Source organism: Genypterus blacodes, unplaced genomic scaffold, assembly GCF_046128005.1.
Source record: "Genypterus blacodes isolate CSIRO-AG114 ecotype Tasmania unplaced genomic scaffold, CSIRO-AGI_Gbla_v1 ptg000067l_1, whole genome shotgun sequence".
Taxonomy (NCBI): domain Eukaryota; kingdom Metazoa; phylum Chordata; class Actinopteri; order Ophidiiformes; family Ophidiidae; genus Genypterus; species Genypterus blacodes.
In genome coordinates this window covers 8,593,850-8,610,465 of record NW_027466879.1, presented here as the reverse complement: position 1 = coordinate 8,610,465, position 16,616 = coordinate 8,593,850, and the positions used below count along the sequence as shown (strand labels likewise).

General features: G+C 41.6%; 1 protein-coding gene across 1 annotated transcript; it reads left to right on the top strand.

Moving 5' to 3' along the window:
* The first annotated feature begins 719 nt into the window (after positions 1–719).
* On the top strand, positions 720–14,831 carry LOC143004767 (CD151 antigen-like). Its single transcript, XM_076155908.1, has 8 exons — positions 720–928; positions 3,331–3,415; positions 4,687–4,878; positions 9,298–9,372; positions 11,741–11,845; positions 12,196–12,354; positions 13,353–13,439; positions 13,555–14,831. Exons 2-8 carry the CDS (start codon positions 3,332–3,334, stop codon positions 13,612–13,614), a joined length of 762 nt encoding a protein of 253 aa, XP_076012023.1. The 5' UTR covers positions 720–928; position 3,331; the 3' UTR covers positions 13,615–14,831.
* Positions 14,832–16,616: the final 1,785 nt, after the last annotated feature.

Sequence of the window (16,616 nt, the reverse complement as noted above, 5' to 3'; positions counted from 1 at the left end):
GATTACGGTCACGCTCCCAGGAAGGACTACTGCCGCGGCAGTGGAGAACTCCCGCCATCTAGCGTCTCGTTTGTATAAATACCAAATCCAGACAAACTGCTGCTGTGAAAAACATCTTTAAAAAAAATACTGTTCATTAACATTGGTCAACGACTCAAATGACAAATACTCACAAGACTGGGATGTCATATTGGTTTGGTTTGATGCAATTAGATTAAACACTTTTGGAACCTAGATTAATTTAAGAGTAATTTTATGCATTAAAGTACATTTAAGTCTATTTTAAGGATTTCTAGAAACTAAATGATTAGTCGAGATCCAGCAGCAACTTTCTGCCTGGCCCCGGACGAATGATAATGATTCTTCAGAGGGGCACTAACCATAAATGAATATATTTAATCAGGATGTATCAGTTACTAAACCCAAGACTCACATACTTTAACCGGCCTGGATTGATACAACTACCACTGCAAAACAAAAACATAGCTCATTATTCATATGTTTAAAAATTAAATTAAATTAAATTAAATTTTGATTTACACTTCTATAACAAACTAAGTGGTTGATAAGCTTCTATCGATAAAAAAAATTATTCCTGACACAGAATGAGCAGACAATAAATATTAGAATAACAAAACATAACATTTAAAGTCTAACAATCACATCAAACGTAGAAAACAGGTGTACTTCCCCTCTTTTCCTGAGCACTGCCCCAGGACACGAAAAGCCCAGGCGCAGTGAAGGTGGCCCGGGGTGGAGCCAGGGCACTCAGCCGCACTCCGAACCAGCTCCCCCGATTAGCTTTCTGCCCCTGACCGTCCACGGAGAGACATTCCTCGGAGGAAAGTGGGATGAAAACAGACCAAATTTAAGCGCATTTCTGTCACAATTCCTCCATTTTATCGACAGAAAATCAAAGAAGTTGCAGGTAAGTGAAAACAGGAAGTGATTTCCTGCGTGTTGGTCGCTGTTCGGGGCCGCAGCGGTGTCGCATTGCTCAGGCCAGCACCACTGGCGTCTTTTCTGATTCTACTTAGAGAAACATTTCAGTTTCTGTACTTTACCAAAACTTTGTCTAAATACATGTCTTCCCTTCTTATTCTGTCCTTTTTTCATCCAAACCGTTTCCAGTTGTATGAACACAGGAAGAAGACAAAAAACAACGTTAGCTTTACAGGCTGAGATTGTTGCAGCGTTAAACAGCTCCAGGTTGTAGTTTTTAAACAGCTGTACGTCATAATGTACGTGTCAGTCAGTCGTAGCACAGGTTTGAGTTTACGCTTAAAAAGAAGGCTTAGATGCAATTTTCATGAGCCATATGTGAGCCACCAGAGGGCGTTATTTTCACTGGCTTTATCCTAGCTTAGTAGCTCATCGTGATTTGATGTCTAAATATGACTAATTATACAGTCTACAATCTGTTCCCATACACGCCTTTCCTCATTCTTCACATCTAAGTCCACCCTACTTAAAGGGGACATACTGTGTAATACAGATTTCCATGTTATTATTTCCTTTTTCTTATTTAATGTGCATATCTACACGTTATCTTCCTCCTTCCTTTTTTAAATATGTGATAAACACTTGATGGTACTCAGACCAAGGCAATGATCTTGAAAGTGTGCTTATTCACTGGATTTTTTTAGTCCTGTACTTTCTGGAGGTGTCTCAGCAGGTTGACGCCAACATGTTATAGAAGACAATGACTTATTTAAATTAATATCAACTTGGTTCTGAGCTATATTGTTTACTTTGATCAAGGCAGAGGCAGCACAGCAACATGACACATCACCCATTCAATGTAGGGGTGATTTAGATTTTCTCTGTCTCCTAGCAGCAGCAGGATAAAGCGTTGTTTATGCTGCCTAATGTTGTCATTGGGCAATCATTTTTGTTATGGTGTCAAGTTATGGTAACATAAAACGATCATTTAATCTAATTTCTGGATAATTTCAAATCTGTGGGTTGCGGTTCCTATTCCCAGTTGCAAACATATTTTTGGATTGAAGCACTAGAACTGAGCTTTACCTGTGACTGATCCAAGCTGTGTCCCACTATTACTAGAGCTTGTGAATGTGCTCAAAAGAGGCTTCAGTCACTTACCTAAACATAGACCTAAAACACTTTGTCTGCTTCAAGTGAAAATATCATCTGTGGACCTGTGCCAAATGTTTCACCTCCATAATCATCACAATACAAACAAGGCTATAAGTTTACTAAGTGTGAGTTATGGTGGTGAGTCTGTCAGACAGGTGAGACATCTGGGCTTTGTGTATATGACAACAGTCTTGTTTAAAGAGGCCTTGAGTGAAGGTGTTTTAATTGGTTATTTTTCTTGACTTGGCTCTGCCCTGTCTGGGTCAACAGGACTGAAAGGAATTGTGTAAATGAAGGCTTGTTTGAATGTAATTAACATCAGCGTGCTAAGAGGAGCCAGACAGGAACAGACATAGTGTATAAGGGGATAGTAAGGGAGCAGACAGGAGAGGGAGGAGGGCTAATGGATAGATAAGCAGCCAGAGGAAGGCGAGTCTGGACTTGACTGGCAACTGGGCCTTGAAAATTGTGGGGGAAAAGGATGTTTCACTCAGGGAAGCGACCTTACATGGAGGCACTCGTAGAATATGTTGTGCTACATTGTCTTCTATACATTCTGTGGAAGAACTTAATGGACTCTGATGAGTTGTGTTTGGCAGCTGTTTGAGAACTCGCTCAGATTCGAATTCGGCATCAGTTTTAAAGTTCTGAGATTAATGGAATGAGCTCATCTTTTTTTTTTATCATTCTCTTCAATATTAGGTGACATTATTAAATGGTGATGCATTAAGTAGGACAGGTTTGCTTATGACAGTGTTGGATTTCACTACCAGATACTGGAGAAGTGGGTGGGGATCATTTCCAGCCTTTGGCAGACTCGTAAGCTCCTACTCAGTGCTTAGTCATGAATCTCTGTGCGTATACATGTAAAGTATTGGTTTTGGCTCACACTGAGTCTGCCTACGCTGCTGATCTTGTGTTTAAGTACCCCACCACCACAGTCAGCATTAGTTTTGTGCATTCTTATTTCTTAAAGGCACAGCACAGCTTTGACTCTTTTACGTTGACAAGTATATTACCCGAGTGTGAAGTAGCTAGATTTCACTTGTTTACAACTTTAACTCGAGTTTGTATTTGATGTTATCTTGTCGAGCCTCCCATATTATCATTGTCATAATTCTGGTTATATTAACAATGGAATGTTTTAAACTTGACAAAGATTTATTGAGTTTATTGACTGTATTGTTAAAAAGTAAAACTGACTCCTAACTGATGTGCCATGTCTTTTTGTAGCATGGGGGCATTGGAAGAGAAGAAGGAAACATGTGGGACCGTCTGTCTGAAATATCTCCTCTTTACCTTCAACTTTCTCTTTTGGGTAAGATTTCATCCAGGCAATGTTTAACAAATGTATCTATTTTCTCTATAGCTACATGTCTGTGTTTGACCCATAAATCAGGTCTTAAGTGTCTCTAAGGCAACGGGCATGCTTGTTGTGGATTCTTTTCAATTCCTTTTTGATTTCAGATATTTAAATTCACGTGTTTATTGTTGTTTATTGTATTTGTCCCAATGTGATCCCCTCATAGTCCCGAATTCAAAATCACTTAATCCAACTAAAATAACAGGACTTCATTTGATATGGTGCAAACACAAGTATGAACCTTTCCTCTCACGTCCTCCATTGTTATGGTATTCAAATGACACACTATTCCCTTAACTTATCAAATGTGATTGATTATATGAATCCTCCACATTTCAGCTTTGATGACATTTAATTTCATACTGAGTTAATTCAATAAATCATTGCAGATAGAGTTTAAAGTTGCCTAAGGCTAGTTGCTGAAAGGGTCCATGAGAAATACACCCTCATTTCCCAGTCTGTTGTAAACTGGGCTGACAAATGATTTTTCCCCATTGGTTATGATGTAAGGAACATTCACTAATGAGATCTGATGAAAACACTTCAGCTTGAGTGGTGTGTTAAAATGAAAGAAGTCAAGAAGGAGAGCACATAGGCACTTTGTCAAAGTAACACTAGTGCTATAAAATACAACATATTCATTCCCAGCAACACAGAAAAAAAGGAAAGTTCAATATTCTCACAGACGCTGTTGAATTTGAGATTTGTTAAATGCTTTGATTGAGAAACTTTATCTGACAAAGTTTTCTAAAGCTTTTAAAAATGTCTGGCAGGGGAAACATGTCTCCTGCCATTACGTAGAGTCCATGGAAGTAAAGCCAAGCAGTTATTAAGAAGCATTGAAAGCATCTTCTGTGTCCTACAGAAGATGCTTTCACAGCCCTGCTCCCTAAAACTTTCCAGAGTACTTGGCCTTTCAGTGAGGAAAATGCTACAAATAACTGATTCAGAATGCTGATGTGTTGTCCAGAATAAGGGTAAAACATCAGGGTGGCAGCCTTGGCATCAGCTAAGCTGTCTCCCTCCCTCTCACTCTTTGTGTGTGAATTCACACTTTCAGCAATGATTACATGTCTGACAAACAGTCTTATTGAATAACTGTTCTGTGTTTTGTCCTGTGTCTTGATCTCTTTCATCGGTTTACACTCATGCATTGACCTAGGTTGTAGACTTTTGTGATGTCTGCTCTGTTATATGTAACTGAGATTTGTCTTTTCTTCTCTCAGTTGGCAGGGGGAGTTGTAATGGCAGTGGGTGTTTGGACTTTGGTTGAGAAGAGCGACTACATCAGCCTTCTCTCCTCCAAAACCTATGCTGCCTCCGCCTACATACTGGTCCTGGCTGGAGCCATTGTCATGGTAACAGGCGTGCTGGGTTGCTGTGCCACCTTCAAGGAGCAGAGGAGGCTACTAAGAGTGGTAAGAAGTAGTAGCAGTTTATTTGTTTTGTTAACGGGGTGATGCATTTTCATAAATTCTGACGATTAAGCATAATTTACATGTCAAGAATGAAATTATCCCTGGCTTGTTCCTGGATTTTGTCTGCCAGCATTTGCTAACTGTGCCAAAAAGTTAATTTGGTACACACATTCATGCATTTCAGCGTGGGAAACTTACTCAAGTATTCGACTTTGGGCAAAGGTCAAACGCTTGTGTGTCTTTAGCTGTGCCAATACATGCATCATTGTTGACATTGTCTGCTTTTCATCGTAGGCAAGGGCACCACTGGCACTAAGGTTTTAAAGTCAGAAATGTAATGCTGATAAAAAAAGGAACAACACACACTGGATATTGCTTTATAGTTTATTCTGGATACAAGTGACTTTCAAGCAGTTCACTGTAGCGGTCTGCCAACAATGGCTACTGAGGAACAGAAGGTCAGATGTGGGTGTTGGCTGCAGATTACCAGGACAGTCAGTGTGGGATTCTGTCCTTTCAGTTATTTTGAGGCATTCATCATGAGCAGAGTATCTGTCCACAATACACTCCTGTAAATGAAGTCCCGACAGAGAACAAATGTTTTGATCTATAGCCCAGCACTCCAGTAGATCTCGATGTGCACTCTCTGTGTGTTGTGGATTTTTTCCGTAGTGCACAGAGCGTCCTGAAGAGATGAGAGCGTGGCGATGGAATGAACTTGTCAACCAGGCGAGAGATGTTATCAAGATTTTTAAGAGGGAGCGCGTAAAGCTGGAGTTTGTGGATATTGTTTTCACGTGAACGCCGGGACCACTACACACATGAGATTGACCTGTAGGTTACAGGAACATCTCATTGCACAAAGTTCCAAACCCAGTCTTATTAGATCCATTGCATCATCAGGAAATTGTGGAAAAAACTATTCCAACACAGAGTTTGACGGAATAACAAGGCTTAAACGAAGCAGCTGTGTTTACTCTTTGTTCAAGGAAAATAACGAGGCTGTATCAGATCGCTCTACTTAGTATGACAGCGGTGTCCAAACATTTTTCACCGAGGGCCACATACAGAAAGATACATGAAGGACTGGGCCACTCACTAGAGGCGGAGTGTGTTGCCTCACCTGGAGTGTGTTAAAGTTAAGCAAAATCATTGAAATGTAGGTAAATTATGCCTGAGAATTGAATATGCTTAGCCTACATTACAGCTTGCATTTTCATTTATTTTGTTATAAAAATAGTTGGCTTCTTAGTCAGGATGGTGAGCCCCCTTCACAGCCCTCTATAAAGGGGGAAAATAAGGGGGAAAGTGGGAGCAGTGATGCTGTGCTTTGGTGGTGAGTTTGGTGGTTGTCCAGCGCACATCAGAATGTTAGAGTAGCTCCCCGTGTTCAGCATCGACACAAGATAGGAAAGCTTGAAATTCTCTGTGGTAGAGCCCTCGTTGCTGAAATGATGTTGACAGTCTTCATCACATCGCCAAGCTGGGCTGTGGTGGCACAGAGGGTTTCTTGGTGGATGATACAGTGCATCTGAACAGCCTCACCTCCACTCTCAGCTCACTCACACTATGCAGCGTCTGTGGCATCTGTGATGGTGGCATTGACTTCTACGAAGAAAATTTCATTAAAATTACATTTGCTGCACTCACTTGCTATTTTGCGTTTCTTTGGTTCTGCCATTTTTTGTCACCTGTAATGGAGAAGCTGCCTTGTTCAACAGTAGCTCCAGCTAGTGGTAAACCTAAGAAGTACAATGCAGTCAAGTGCAAGCTTCATGTGTGGGCCATATTTCATTAGATTTTTAGAATTACCTGCGGGCCAATTAAAAATGGACCTTGGACTTGGCCTGCGGGCTGGAGTTTGGACACCACTGAAGTATGAGAACGGTCTGTAAAACAAAGACAAGGATAGAGGAAAACTCTCCCATGCGAGTAGGAGTGTGGTATGTGTCTGCAAACACACTGCTCCATTGTTCTGTAGGGGAGAAGCGACAGAGCAGAGAAGAGTAGAGTGACCCAGGGAGGGGAGGAGGATGACAAGAGGCGAGCACTACCTCACTGAGGCTGCACCCACCTGTGGAGAAACTGACTTCATTTACTGTAAACTGACTCTCTCTCTCTCTGTGTGTGTGTGTGTGTGTGTGTGTGTGTGTGTGTGTGTGTGTGTGTGTGTGTGTGTGTGTGTGTGTGTGTGTGTGTGTGTGTGTGTGTGTGTGTGTGTGTGTGTGTGTGTGTGTGTGTGTGTGTGTGTGTGTGTGTGTGTGTGTGTGTGTGTGTGTGTGTGTGTCCATGTCCATGTCCATGTCCATTGTTGACTTTGTGATGCTGTCTTTTTGTTTTGTCTACGTCCTTGCTCGTCTCTTCTTTCTGTCTCTTTATCTCTGTCTGTTTTCTTCTCTGGGTCTGTCTCTGTCGTTGTCCCTCCTCTCTCTAGTTTCATTAAATGAGCCTTAAAGTTAGGCTGAAGTTAGAGCACTGCTTAATAATTAATAACAGAACAATACTTGGCGAACTGCGTAGCTTAAATATTTCATGCTGCTGACTTTAATGCTGAAGTTAATCAACAGTGATATTATTCGATTTAGATATCTATCCATTTAAAACAACTGCTTGAGCTTCAAGATGAGGGAACTTGTGTTGGTATCTGTTAGTCTCAGTATCTGTCTCACCTTGTATATGTTTCTTTCATCCTCAAACTCATCTTACTTCTATTGTCTCTCCCCTCTTACTGAAGTTGTTTCTCTCGGGCAATAGTCGCAGTAAATGGAGGCAAAGATGAAAGAGACAGCTGTTCCATAGTTCATTTCTGTCAGGCTGCGTGGCTCTGAGGTGCCTGTTCTTCAACCTGATGAGGCTTTAATGGCTTAGAATTCACCCATCCTTCATCAATACCAAGCGTGTACTCGGCTGCTCGGCACAGTGTTGTGTGAGGGATACCTATCCACTGGCTTCATAAACAAAGCAGCAGAACATTCTCTAGTTCATGTGTGTTTAATAACAAACAAGTTGGCTGGTGGGGAAATCAGTCATCTGGATCAAGAAATGCATAACTCGTCTTCGTCAGTGCAGCTATGTAGAATAACAGTGTGTGTGTGTGTATTTGAAATGAAAGGGGAACAAAATGTTTTGAAAAGCATACCATGCGAGTTGATCTGTAACTTTATTCTAAATGTGGCTCACCTATTATCTGCGTTTGTGTTTGAGCAGTTCATCACGAGTTGGAGATTGGAAATTACAGCCATGAATCACAGTGAAGGAATGAACTTGTTGGAAGGGAAGGGGGGGTTGCAATTGGATTGAGACATAATTGTGTGTCTGTGTCTGTGTTGTAGGAGTGTGTGTTTGCTATGCTGTGTTCTTTAAATGACCCTACTGTGACCTGAAGTGATGTGAGAGAAGAAATCTGTCTCAGGCATGAAATGAACACGTGTTTGTGAGAGAGTTTGTGTCTGAGACCATGAGAGGAGCCACCGTCTGTGCTCCTGCTCAGGTTCTATCTATCGAGCGGCGCTTTGGTGTATTAAGTCGGCATTTAACTTTCTGTAAGTGTTGGAATTGACCAAACATAATCCACTCCGGGGCGTGATGGGTTGGATGAATCGAACCCTTTATAATCAATTGTATTAAATTGACACACCTCTGTTAGAGTCCCGGTGTGTCACTGTCTCAAGAGAAGCTCTCTGTTTCTCTCTCAACGCTGGAGTGCAGCGTGAAATGCAGTCTGCTTTGCATGCAGGCTCAGAGCCACAATCTCATCAGCTCAAACTATCAAATCAAGGACCGAGTCCATTTTGCCGGGCTGATTTCTTTCCCCCCCTCTCACTCCCTGATAGCGGAGGGCCAGAGGAATTTGGGTCAAGGTTTTCCTCTGATAGCATCTCTTTAGTCTTTATTTCTGAAGGAAGTTGGCATGAAAAGTAGACCTTCCCCTTTCTCTGATGGGCTGGTGGTCACACATCAGATACTACTGATAAAGTGACAAAATGCTCCAGTCTGCCTCTAGTGTCTTTGTTTGCTAAATTCAAACTTAAATGACTTAAATGATTTATTTAGAGATAAACGTCAACATGGACTTTAATTTACTTGATAGTCCGTCTGTAGACTGAGGTCCGTGTTCACGAGCTGGCAGCGGCACGTTGCTACATGATAGTATGTGGGAGGCAGTGGCTCAGTGGGTAGAGCTTCCGTTTGGGAACCGGAGGGTTGCCGTTTCGAGCCCCGTTTCGAGCCCCTGCCGAGGCGCCCCTGAGCAAGGAACCGAACCCTCAATTGCTCCCCCCTCTGCGAAGGGTGGTAATGTAATGTAAGTCGCCTTGGATAAAAGCGTCTGCCAAATGCTCGTAATGTAATGTAATGTATGTGACATGAGTTCATATTTAACAACTAACAATCTTCCCTCTGTTCCTCTCTGTCCGTCAGTACTTTGTCCTGCTGCTCTGTATCTTCCTGTTGGAGATCCTGGCTGGCATCCTGGCTTATATCTACTACCAGCAGGTAATCCCCTCATGATCTCTTCAATTTAAACAGTGTTTTTGTTTTTTTTATATATTGTGTTGTATGCAAGCATTGACAGAAGAGCAACTGACAAGATTATAACATTTATGTTGTGGGAGAGTGAAATGACGAGACAAACCTGCTAAAGTTTAGAGTCAAACTTCCTCCTGGCCTAATCTCAACACACACACACAACACAATTTATTTTAGTTTTGTCAGATTCCATTCTTCCAGTCAGTAATTCAGGTGTTTTTGACAGAGGAATGGTGCCTTTGTAATATTGGGCTATACAAATAAACTTGACTTGACAGAGAGCAGGGGTTCTTATCCAAAGATGCATTACCACCACGTGTCCCTTTGCACGCGTCGGCCAGGTTTAGCCAATGTAGGGCAGTAGATGTTTGAGGGCAGTGTATGAACGTCACATCCTTCACCATTCTCCATATGAGTCGAGAAACACAAGTATAAAGTTTTGGTGTCACACTTTGATGAGGCTGTTGAGGTTGTGTTCAGTTACACAGGTACACAGGTGCTAGGCAGCCTTAAAGAAAGACATATATATACATAAATAGGTATTTTTTAATCCTATATAGCTTTAGTTTCTGGTGTTACTGTTCCATATAACAAAGCAGACACGTTGCAATCGCTGTGGTGTATTTTTGATGAAGACAAACCCAGCGTGATGAATGATATTACAGGGAGGAAAGTCAGACCATTAAAATTACAAATAACAGACCCACCATTTCACTTGTGGAACATTTTGTCCCAGTGGGATAAAACAAATGCCTGCAGGAACGCACATAAAAAGGGTAAATACACTGTCAGAATTTTTGAAAAAAGCATTGCTGGGGGTTTAATAAATTAAAATGTTCTCTCACAGAGCTGTGTACATCACTTATTTCAACATTCCCTCAACCTACAAAGAAACAAAGACATGCAACGCAAAAGGTTAATGTTTTTGACAATGAAAACACAGCGTTGTGGCCAGGATGTGTTGTTTCCTCATTAATTTGCAGCTCGTGAAAAAGCATCTGTCACATTTTCAGCTCTTACTGCCTGGACTTCAGGCTGACTGCATGGCAAGCAGTCGCAAACAAGATCATGTTTTGGCTAGTGTAATATTTATGTGACCTTTCTCTCAGCAGCATGGTGTCACTTCTAGCCTGATTAGTCTGAAGACCTGGTTTGTATCCCAGCAGCAGATTTCTCTGTCTCGAGGTGCAATGCTATCTTTATAACTGTCTCATTCATAATACACAAGCTCGTCACTGAGCTCCACGGTGCTTTCTTTCTGCTGCATTTAATCTTATATCATTAATGCAAACATTCATTATGTACACCTGTAATTGGGTCGGGGTAGAATGTTCAATACTAGTATGGATACCAGTTGTTGAGCTACCAGTTGATTTCAATGTCTGCCTTGTGTACATTTATGTAAGCGCACCAACACACTCGTCTCTCTTCCTTTTCACCGGGTGTCGAGAGAAACCTGTGGAAGGTTGTACGAGAGGCTGTCTGAAGATGTTTCACACCTCTTCCGGTGAAGTGCAGTTCAATCAGACAAGGGTTCAGTTCCAGCCTTGGTGTCGTTCATTCATTCAGCACAGCATTCATACTTGGGTGCAGACCCAGACACACACGAGGCCGTTTGTGGTGTCGGGCTGAACCAAGTACGAGACGATCCATCGATCAGTTGATTGGTGTAGATCCAGAGGGCTGTAGGAATCATTAGGCAATTGACAAATACTTAATGATGCATACTGAAATGGATATCGAGTGACACTGCATTTTCTGATACTATTAAACTATTAATCGATACAGAAAAGGTTTATTAAATGTGTACAGCTTTAATAATACTTCCCAATCCCACACCCATTTGCTTCCACACCTGTTGGCCTCTTAAGTGGTCGCTCTCCTTTGCACTTTTGACTCGACTGTCTCAGTGTTTCATCGACTGTCAACAGGTGAAATAGAAACAGATTCCACCCCTTCCCCTTCTTCTCCCGTCTCTCATACGTCTGTCCTCCCTTCATCTCCTCGTCATCAATTCCCCTGATATCTCTTTCATGCTTTGATTTACAGTGGATCCCAGCTGGCTTGTTGCCATAGAAACTGAGCCCCCCCCAGATCTCTTGTTCCTCATGTGAGCGCTTTCTGCCACTGGTCTGCAGAGCAAACACAATGACTTCCTTTACATTTCAGCACGGGCATCTTTTACATCTCCTCCCCTCTTTCCTATAACATATCTTGTTAAAATGCATGCCTGTGTCCTTCACATAAACTAGTTTGTGCTCCGTACCGGCCTGTGCTTATTTGTGTCGCTGTGCAATGTGATGCTAGTGTGTTCATGTATATGTGTGTGTCACAGTTGAACACTGAGCTGAAGCAGACCCTGCGGGAGACCATGATCCAGAAGTATCAACAGACAGACCAACAGCACATCACCAGAGCTGTGGACAAGCTGCAGCAGGAGGTAAAACTCTCACCGATTATTTACTGTTATTAAGTTTACATGCACACTCGACTCGGATTTAAGGGAAAAGTGAGGAGAGGCTATGCAGAATGTTTACACTGAATGTAAACGTGAGTAAGATAGTTGATTTACAATCGAATCCAGGTCTTTGAAGTCAATTTTTGCTGATTACATTCTCATAATGGTGATAAGAGGACAAAATCTGTCTGAGAGGTTACATTTATAAAGACATCCTGATGCTGGAAACAGAAGTTGTTTAACACTGATTATTCTTCCAGTGTAACTTGCGGTGGCTCTTATCAGCCTCGTTCCATATCAAAGGTCTTTGTGTGCTTTCCTGTCTCTGTCAGTTTAAGTGCTGTGGGAGCAACCGTTCATCTGACTGGTCTGAGAGCGTCTGGATCCGCTCCAGTGAAGCAAAGGGTAGAGTGGTGCCTGACAGCTGCTGTAAGAGCCCCACCGAGGGCTGCGGCTACAGGGACCACCCGTCCAACATCTACAAGGTGGAGGTGAGTGGACGAAGGGTGACGAAGGGTGAGAGTGAGCCCGAGGTCACGGTACAGGTGGGCTGGCAAAAATGTTTTAGCTCCCAACTGTACTGCTTCAGTACTGCACACAATCTGAGTGTTTTAAAGAAAATGGATCAATGTATGGTTGCATATCCAACATCAAACTATCAGCTGTTGTCAGTATGAAGAGAGCTGCTCAGCATTCTAACAATGATTGAGAATAAATATCATGCCTAAATGTTTGTTCCTCTTTGGACCTAAATTACTTAAGAGAGCTTGAGGAGTCTCCTATGTCAGTTTGGAAATTGCTTTGTTGCACGCACAAACGTAGACCCACACACTTTCCAACAAGGAAAGCTATGATATGACTCAGAATTGATAAAGGGTTACAGTCTTGCTCAATAACTCTGCCTCCTTTATGAAACAAATAATAACCATCATCATGATAATAAAAGGATTCCGCAGTATTCTGACGTCCATGTTGGGTTTGATGCCGTTTACTGGACTGGTTAAACTACATTACTGTCTTGAAATTAAATAGGTTCTCTCGCACTGAGCAAGCCTCACTGTTCTCAAAAATATGGTATTGCGATCCAACGCACTGCAGCTATTTACAATGTGTGTTGCTCTGCCTGAATGAAATGTTTGTTTGTTGTGTGAAACGTATGTCACCATCTTATTACTTTCACTGTCATTCAAGATCAGTATTCAGGATTTATCATAGCAATTCAATAGATCTATATTCAGAACATTTCAAACTCTATGCAGATCCTGTTGTGGATTTTGTCTCAAACTCTCATCTCCTCTTCCACGACTTCCCACCCGTCTTCAAAATGTCACTGAAACCTGGCAACAAACAAAGACAACAAACCATGCTCTGTGATGGGGACTTTCTTTTTTTTTTTCTTTTTTCTTTTTTGCAGCGACACTCAGTATCACTATGGCAACAACTAATGCAAGACAATGACACACTTAATTTGTTTTTATTGCTTATTTAGGGTGGCTGCATCACTAAACTGGAGAAATTTATCCTGGATCATCTAAAGATTATTGGAGCAGTGGGTATTGGGATTGCCTGTGTACAGGTCAGTGTAGAACTCCTCTTATTGTTCATTCAAACAAATGGCTTGCACAATTTGGAGCATTTCATTTTGCAGCTTTGTTAACATACATTTTCTCTCCTCTCTGTCCAACACCCAGGTCATAGGGATGGTGTTCACCTGCTGCTTATACCGAAGTCTAAAAGCAGAGCCTTACTAAGAGAAGACAGAGAATAATGCATAGGTGAGGGCGGAGACTTCATTACCGATCAAACTCGAGTAGCTCATTGGTTCATATTGGAAAAAATTTGGCACGAGATTAAGTTGCATGTCTGAGGATCTGATTTTGATAAACAAGGAATGGAAAAGCACTGTGAGGTTTCTTTGAGTTATTAGCAGCAAGAACAAAGTAAAAATCCTGCTGTACTTGAACATAAACAGTGTGAGTCAGTGTGGCACAACCTCTGCGGGACTGCAATGTTGTAGTTTCTTCCACTCCGTTTCCCTCAGTGTATTTTCCTGTTTTTACAACCATTTGGGAGCGACGGGCCAGTCGCTGCACCCCAGAGTGGAGTAAAGATCAGTGGGCTAAAACCGGCACTTTGCAGAAACTGTGTGTTGTTGCAGCAGCTTCCCTTTCCCATCAGAGTCTCCTCCCCTGGGCCCGCTCCAACTACATCATCTTGTTTCCCTATTCAGTAGCCACTCCTGCATTTTGAATATTTGATAGTTACATCTCTATATTTTCTGTTATTTTTTTTATAGATTTTAAACTTTTTTTTTTCAGAAAACACTTGAGGTGCTTTCTTATGAGCTTTGATATGTTTCTGTATTACACACTGTGTTCATGATGACATCTCCGTGTTTAATCATGACCCTACCTCCTTAAGCACTGCTGCAGAGGAACAGAATAGCTCCCAAAACAAAGGTACACACGATTACGCCTTGCTCAGCAGCATAATTCTGCTATTTGAGACACTGTGGCCTTGATCCTGACTACTGATGATTTATTTTGAAGTGATTATGTTATTGATAACGGTCTGCCACTGATATTGCTCATAAAAAAGTGCCTCTGTTTGATTATTATACGGTCATCTTTTATATAAGGGATTTGTCCCCTGATGCCAAAGCTTTCAACAGCAAGTTTGTGTATGAACCTACTGTTTCTGATGGAGATCTGACTCCAGCCTTATTTAACCATCTTCTGATACCTCTCTTAGCTTTTTTTAGATCATTATTATTTTTAAATGAAGATTGTTTACTTTTCTATAGACCATAAAAAGTTAATTGTATTTAACATAGTACCTGTTAGTCGCTCATTGCTAATAAGGATCTTTTCCTTGTGTGCCTTGGACATACCACTAAATGAATCTGAAATCTGCTGTATTCATGTGTGATTTGTGGAAATTTGAGTTTGAATAAATGTCACACAACAATTCTTGCCCCATGATGTGTGTTTGCTGTCTGAGTGAAAGCCAGGTTCTCCGCTGCACGAAAACTAAAGTATCTGACGGGACAGGTGAAGTGCAAACTGCATACATTTATGACAAACAGAACTTCACCTGGTGCGTATCTGCTCATGTCACTCCCCTAAAATTGATTGTAAGGACAAAATAATGTGCCCTTAACCGGTGACCCTCGTACAGTTGGCACCAGCTTACAGGAGCATTAGCGTATTGACTTAAAGACCATTTCCCTGTCACTGTATGGTGTGGTTGTAGATGTGGGATGTGAGCCATACTCCTTACAACAGTTTATGAGTCTGATGCAGAGTCTATGACCTGCATATCACAACAGCAATATGTCCTGTCCAATAGGAACCATTCTTGTGTTGATTGTAAAATCAAAGCTCATTGACCTCTTGTTGACAGTGACTGCACATCATTAATGAGCATAGCAGCAGTTACTGTGTGCAAACACAGGGAGGCAGCACCAGCCAGGCGTTCATCACCACTACACACTGCCTTCAGACAGTACACTGACATAACAGCTGGTAAGTGTGTGTGTGTGTGCAGTAACACCTCCTAGGATTATAAAGGACAACACACATGCTCATATTTTAAGAATAAATGTGACATCTGTGTGTCCAAGAGAAACATATTCTATCTTTACAAACAGTCATGTAGTGTCAGATGCCTTTGAGACTTGTAACTTTACCTGTTTGTATTTTTGATTATAAAAATAAACGGAACAGTTAATTTAAGCGAGAATGTGCTCGTCAGCATGCTCTGCTGCTGTGACCAGAGAGTACTTCAAATGGCAGCCACTCAGCTCACAGCCTCAGACTACTAATTGGTTTCCACTGAGATTGCTAACAATGCAAATCAAGCCATTTCTGGGTTCATGAAGCCGGCAATGTACAAATATTTTTCCTTTGCAGACTTATGCTGAGAAAGAATAAATCATTGTGCACGGTTATTGTATCTCTTTAAGGTGCTTTCATGGCGCGCGCGCACACACACACACACACACACACACACCCCTTGTTACAGCTGAGTCATACCTTGCAAAGAAAACTGAGGGGGTATGTTTTTTTATTTCCCCCAGTAAACATTTCCACTGCAATGAAAGTGGTTCAACACATGGTTAGTTTAACAGGAGCTTACCCAAGGAACAAACATCTTTGGAATGCAGGTCGTCTGCCCCGTTCTTGACACAGTCATCGCCATTCCATGTTGCCTGAGTTTCACTTTAAATAGAGGACAGAAATAATGAGAAGCCCTTGAATGGTGAGCAGGTGCATCTTCCCGATGAAAACCCTAATAAATCTCCCTCCGCTGCACGTGTCACACACCACACACCGGCCTTCTGACCCATCTAACAGAGATGGTATTCAGAGGGGGGCAGGCCTCACACACCCATCACCTTCAACCCATTATTTTGGTGTGCAGAGGTAGAAAGTAACTACTCTTGTGACATTTTACTGAAGTATTGAGTAACATAAAAGTGTATCTATGCTGTGATTTAATTCAAGGTTGCAATATATTTTAGAAGTGATATCCAGGATTTTTCCAGTAAGGAGTTTTTAAGGATACTTTTATAGATTATTTCATTCCAAACTTTGATATACAATTGTTCGTATTACCACTTTGTTCATTATCTTCATTAATTAACGTGCAGTAAAATTCTACACCATGAGAACCAAATATCTCTTTGTAGACCAATGTTGAGGTCTTCACTAAGGTAAGGCTAAAGGTTGTGCCCTAGGCCAGTGTCAGGTAT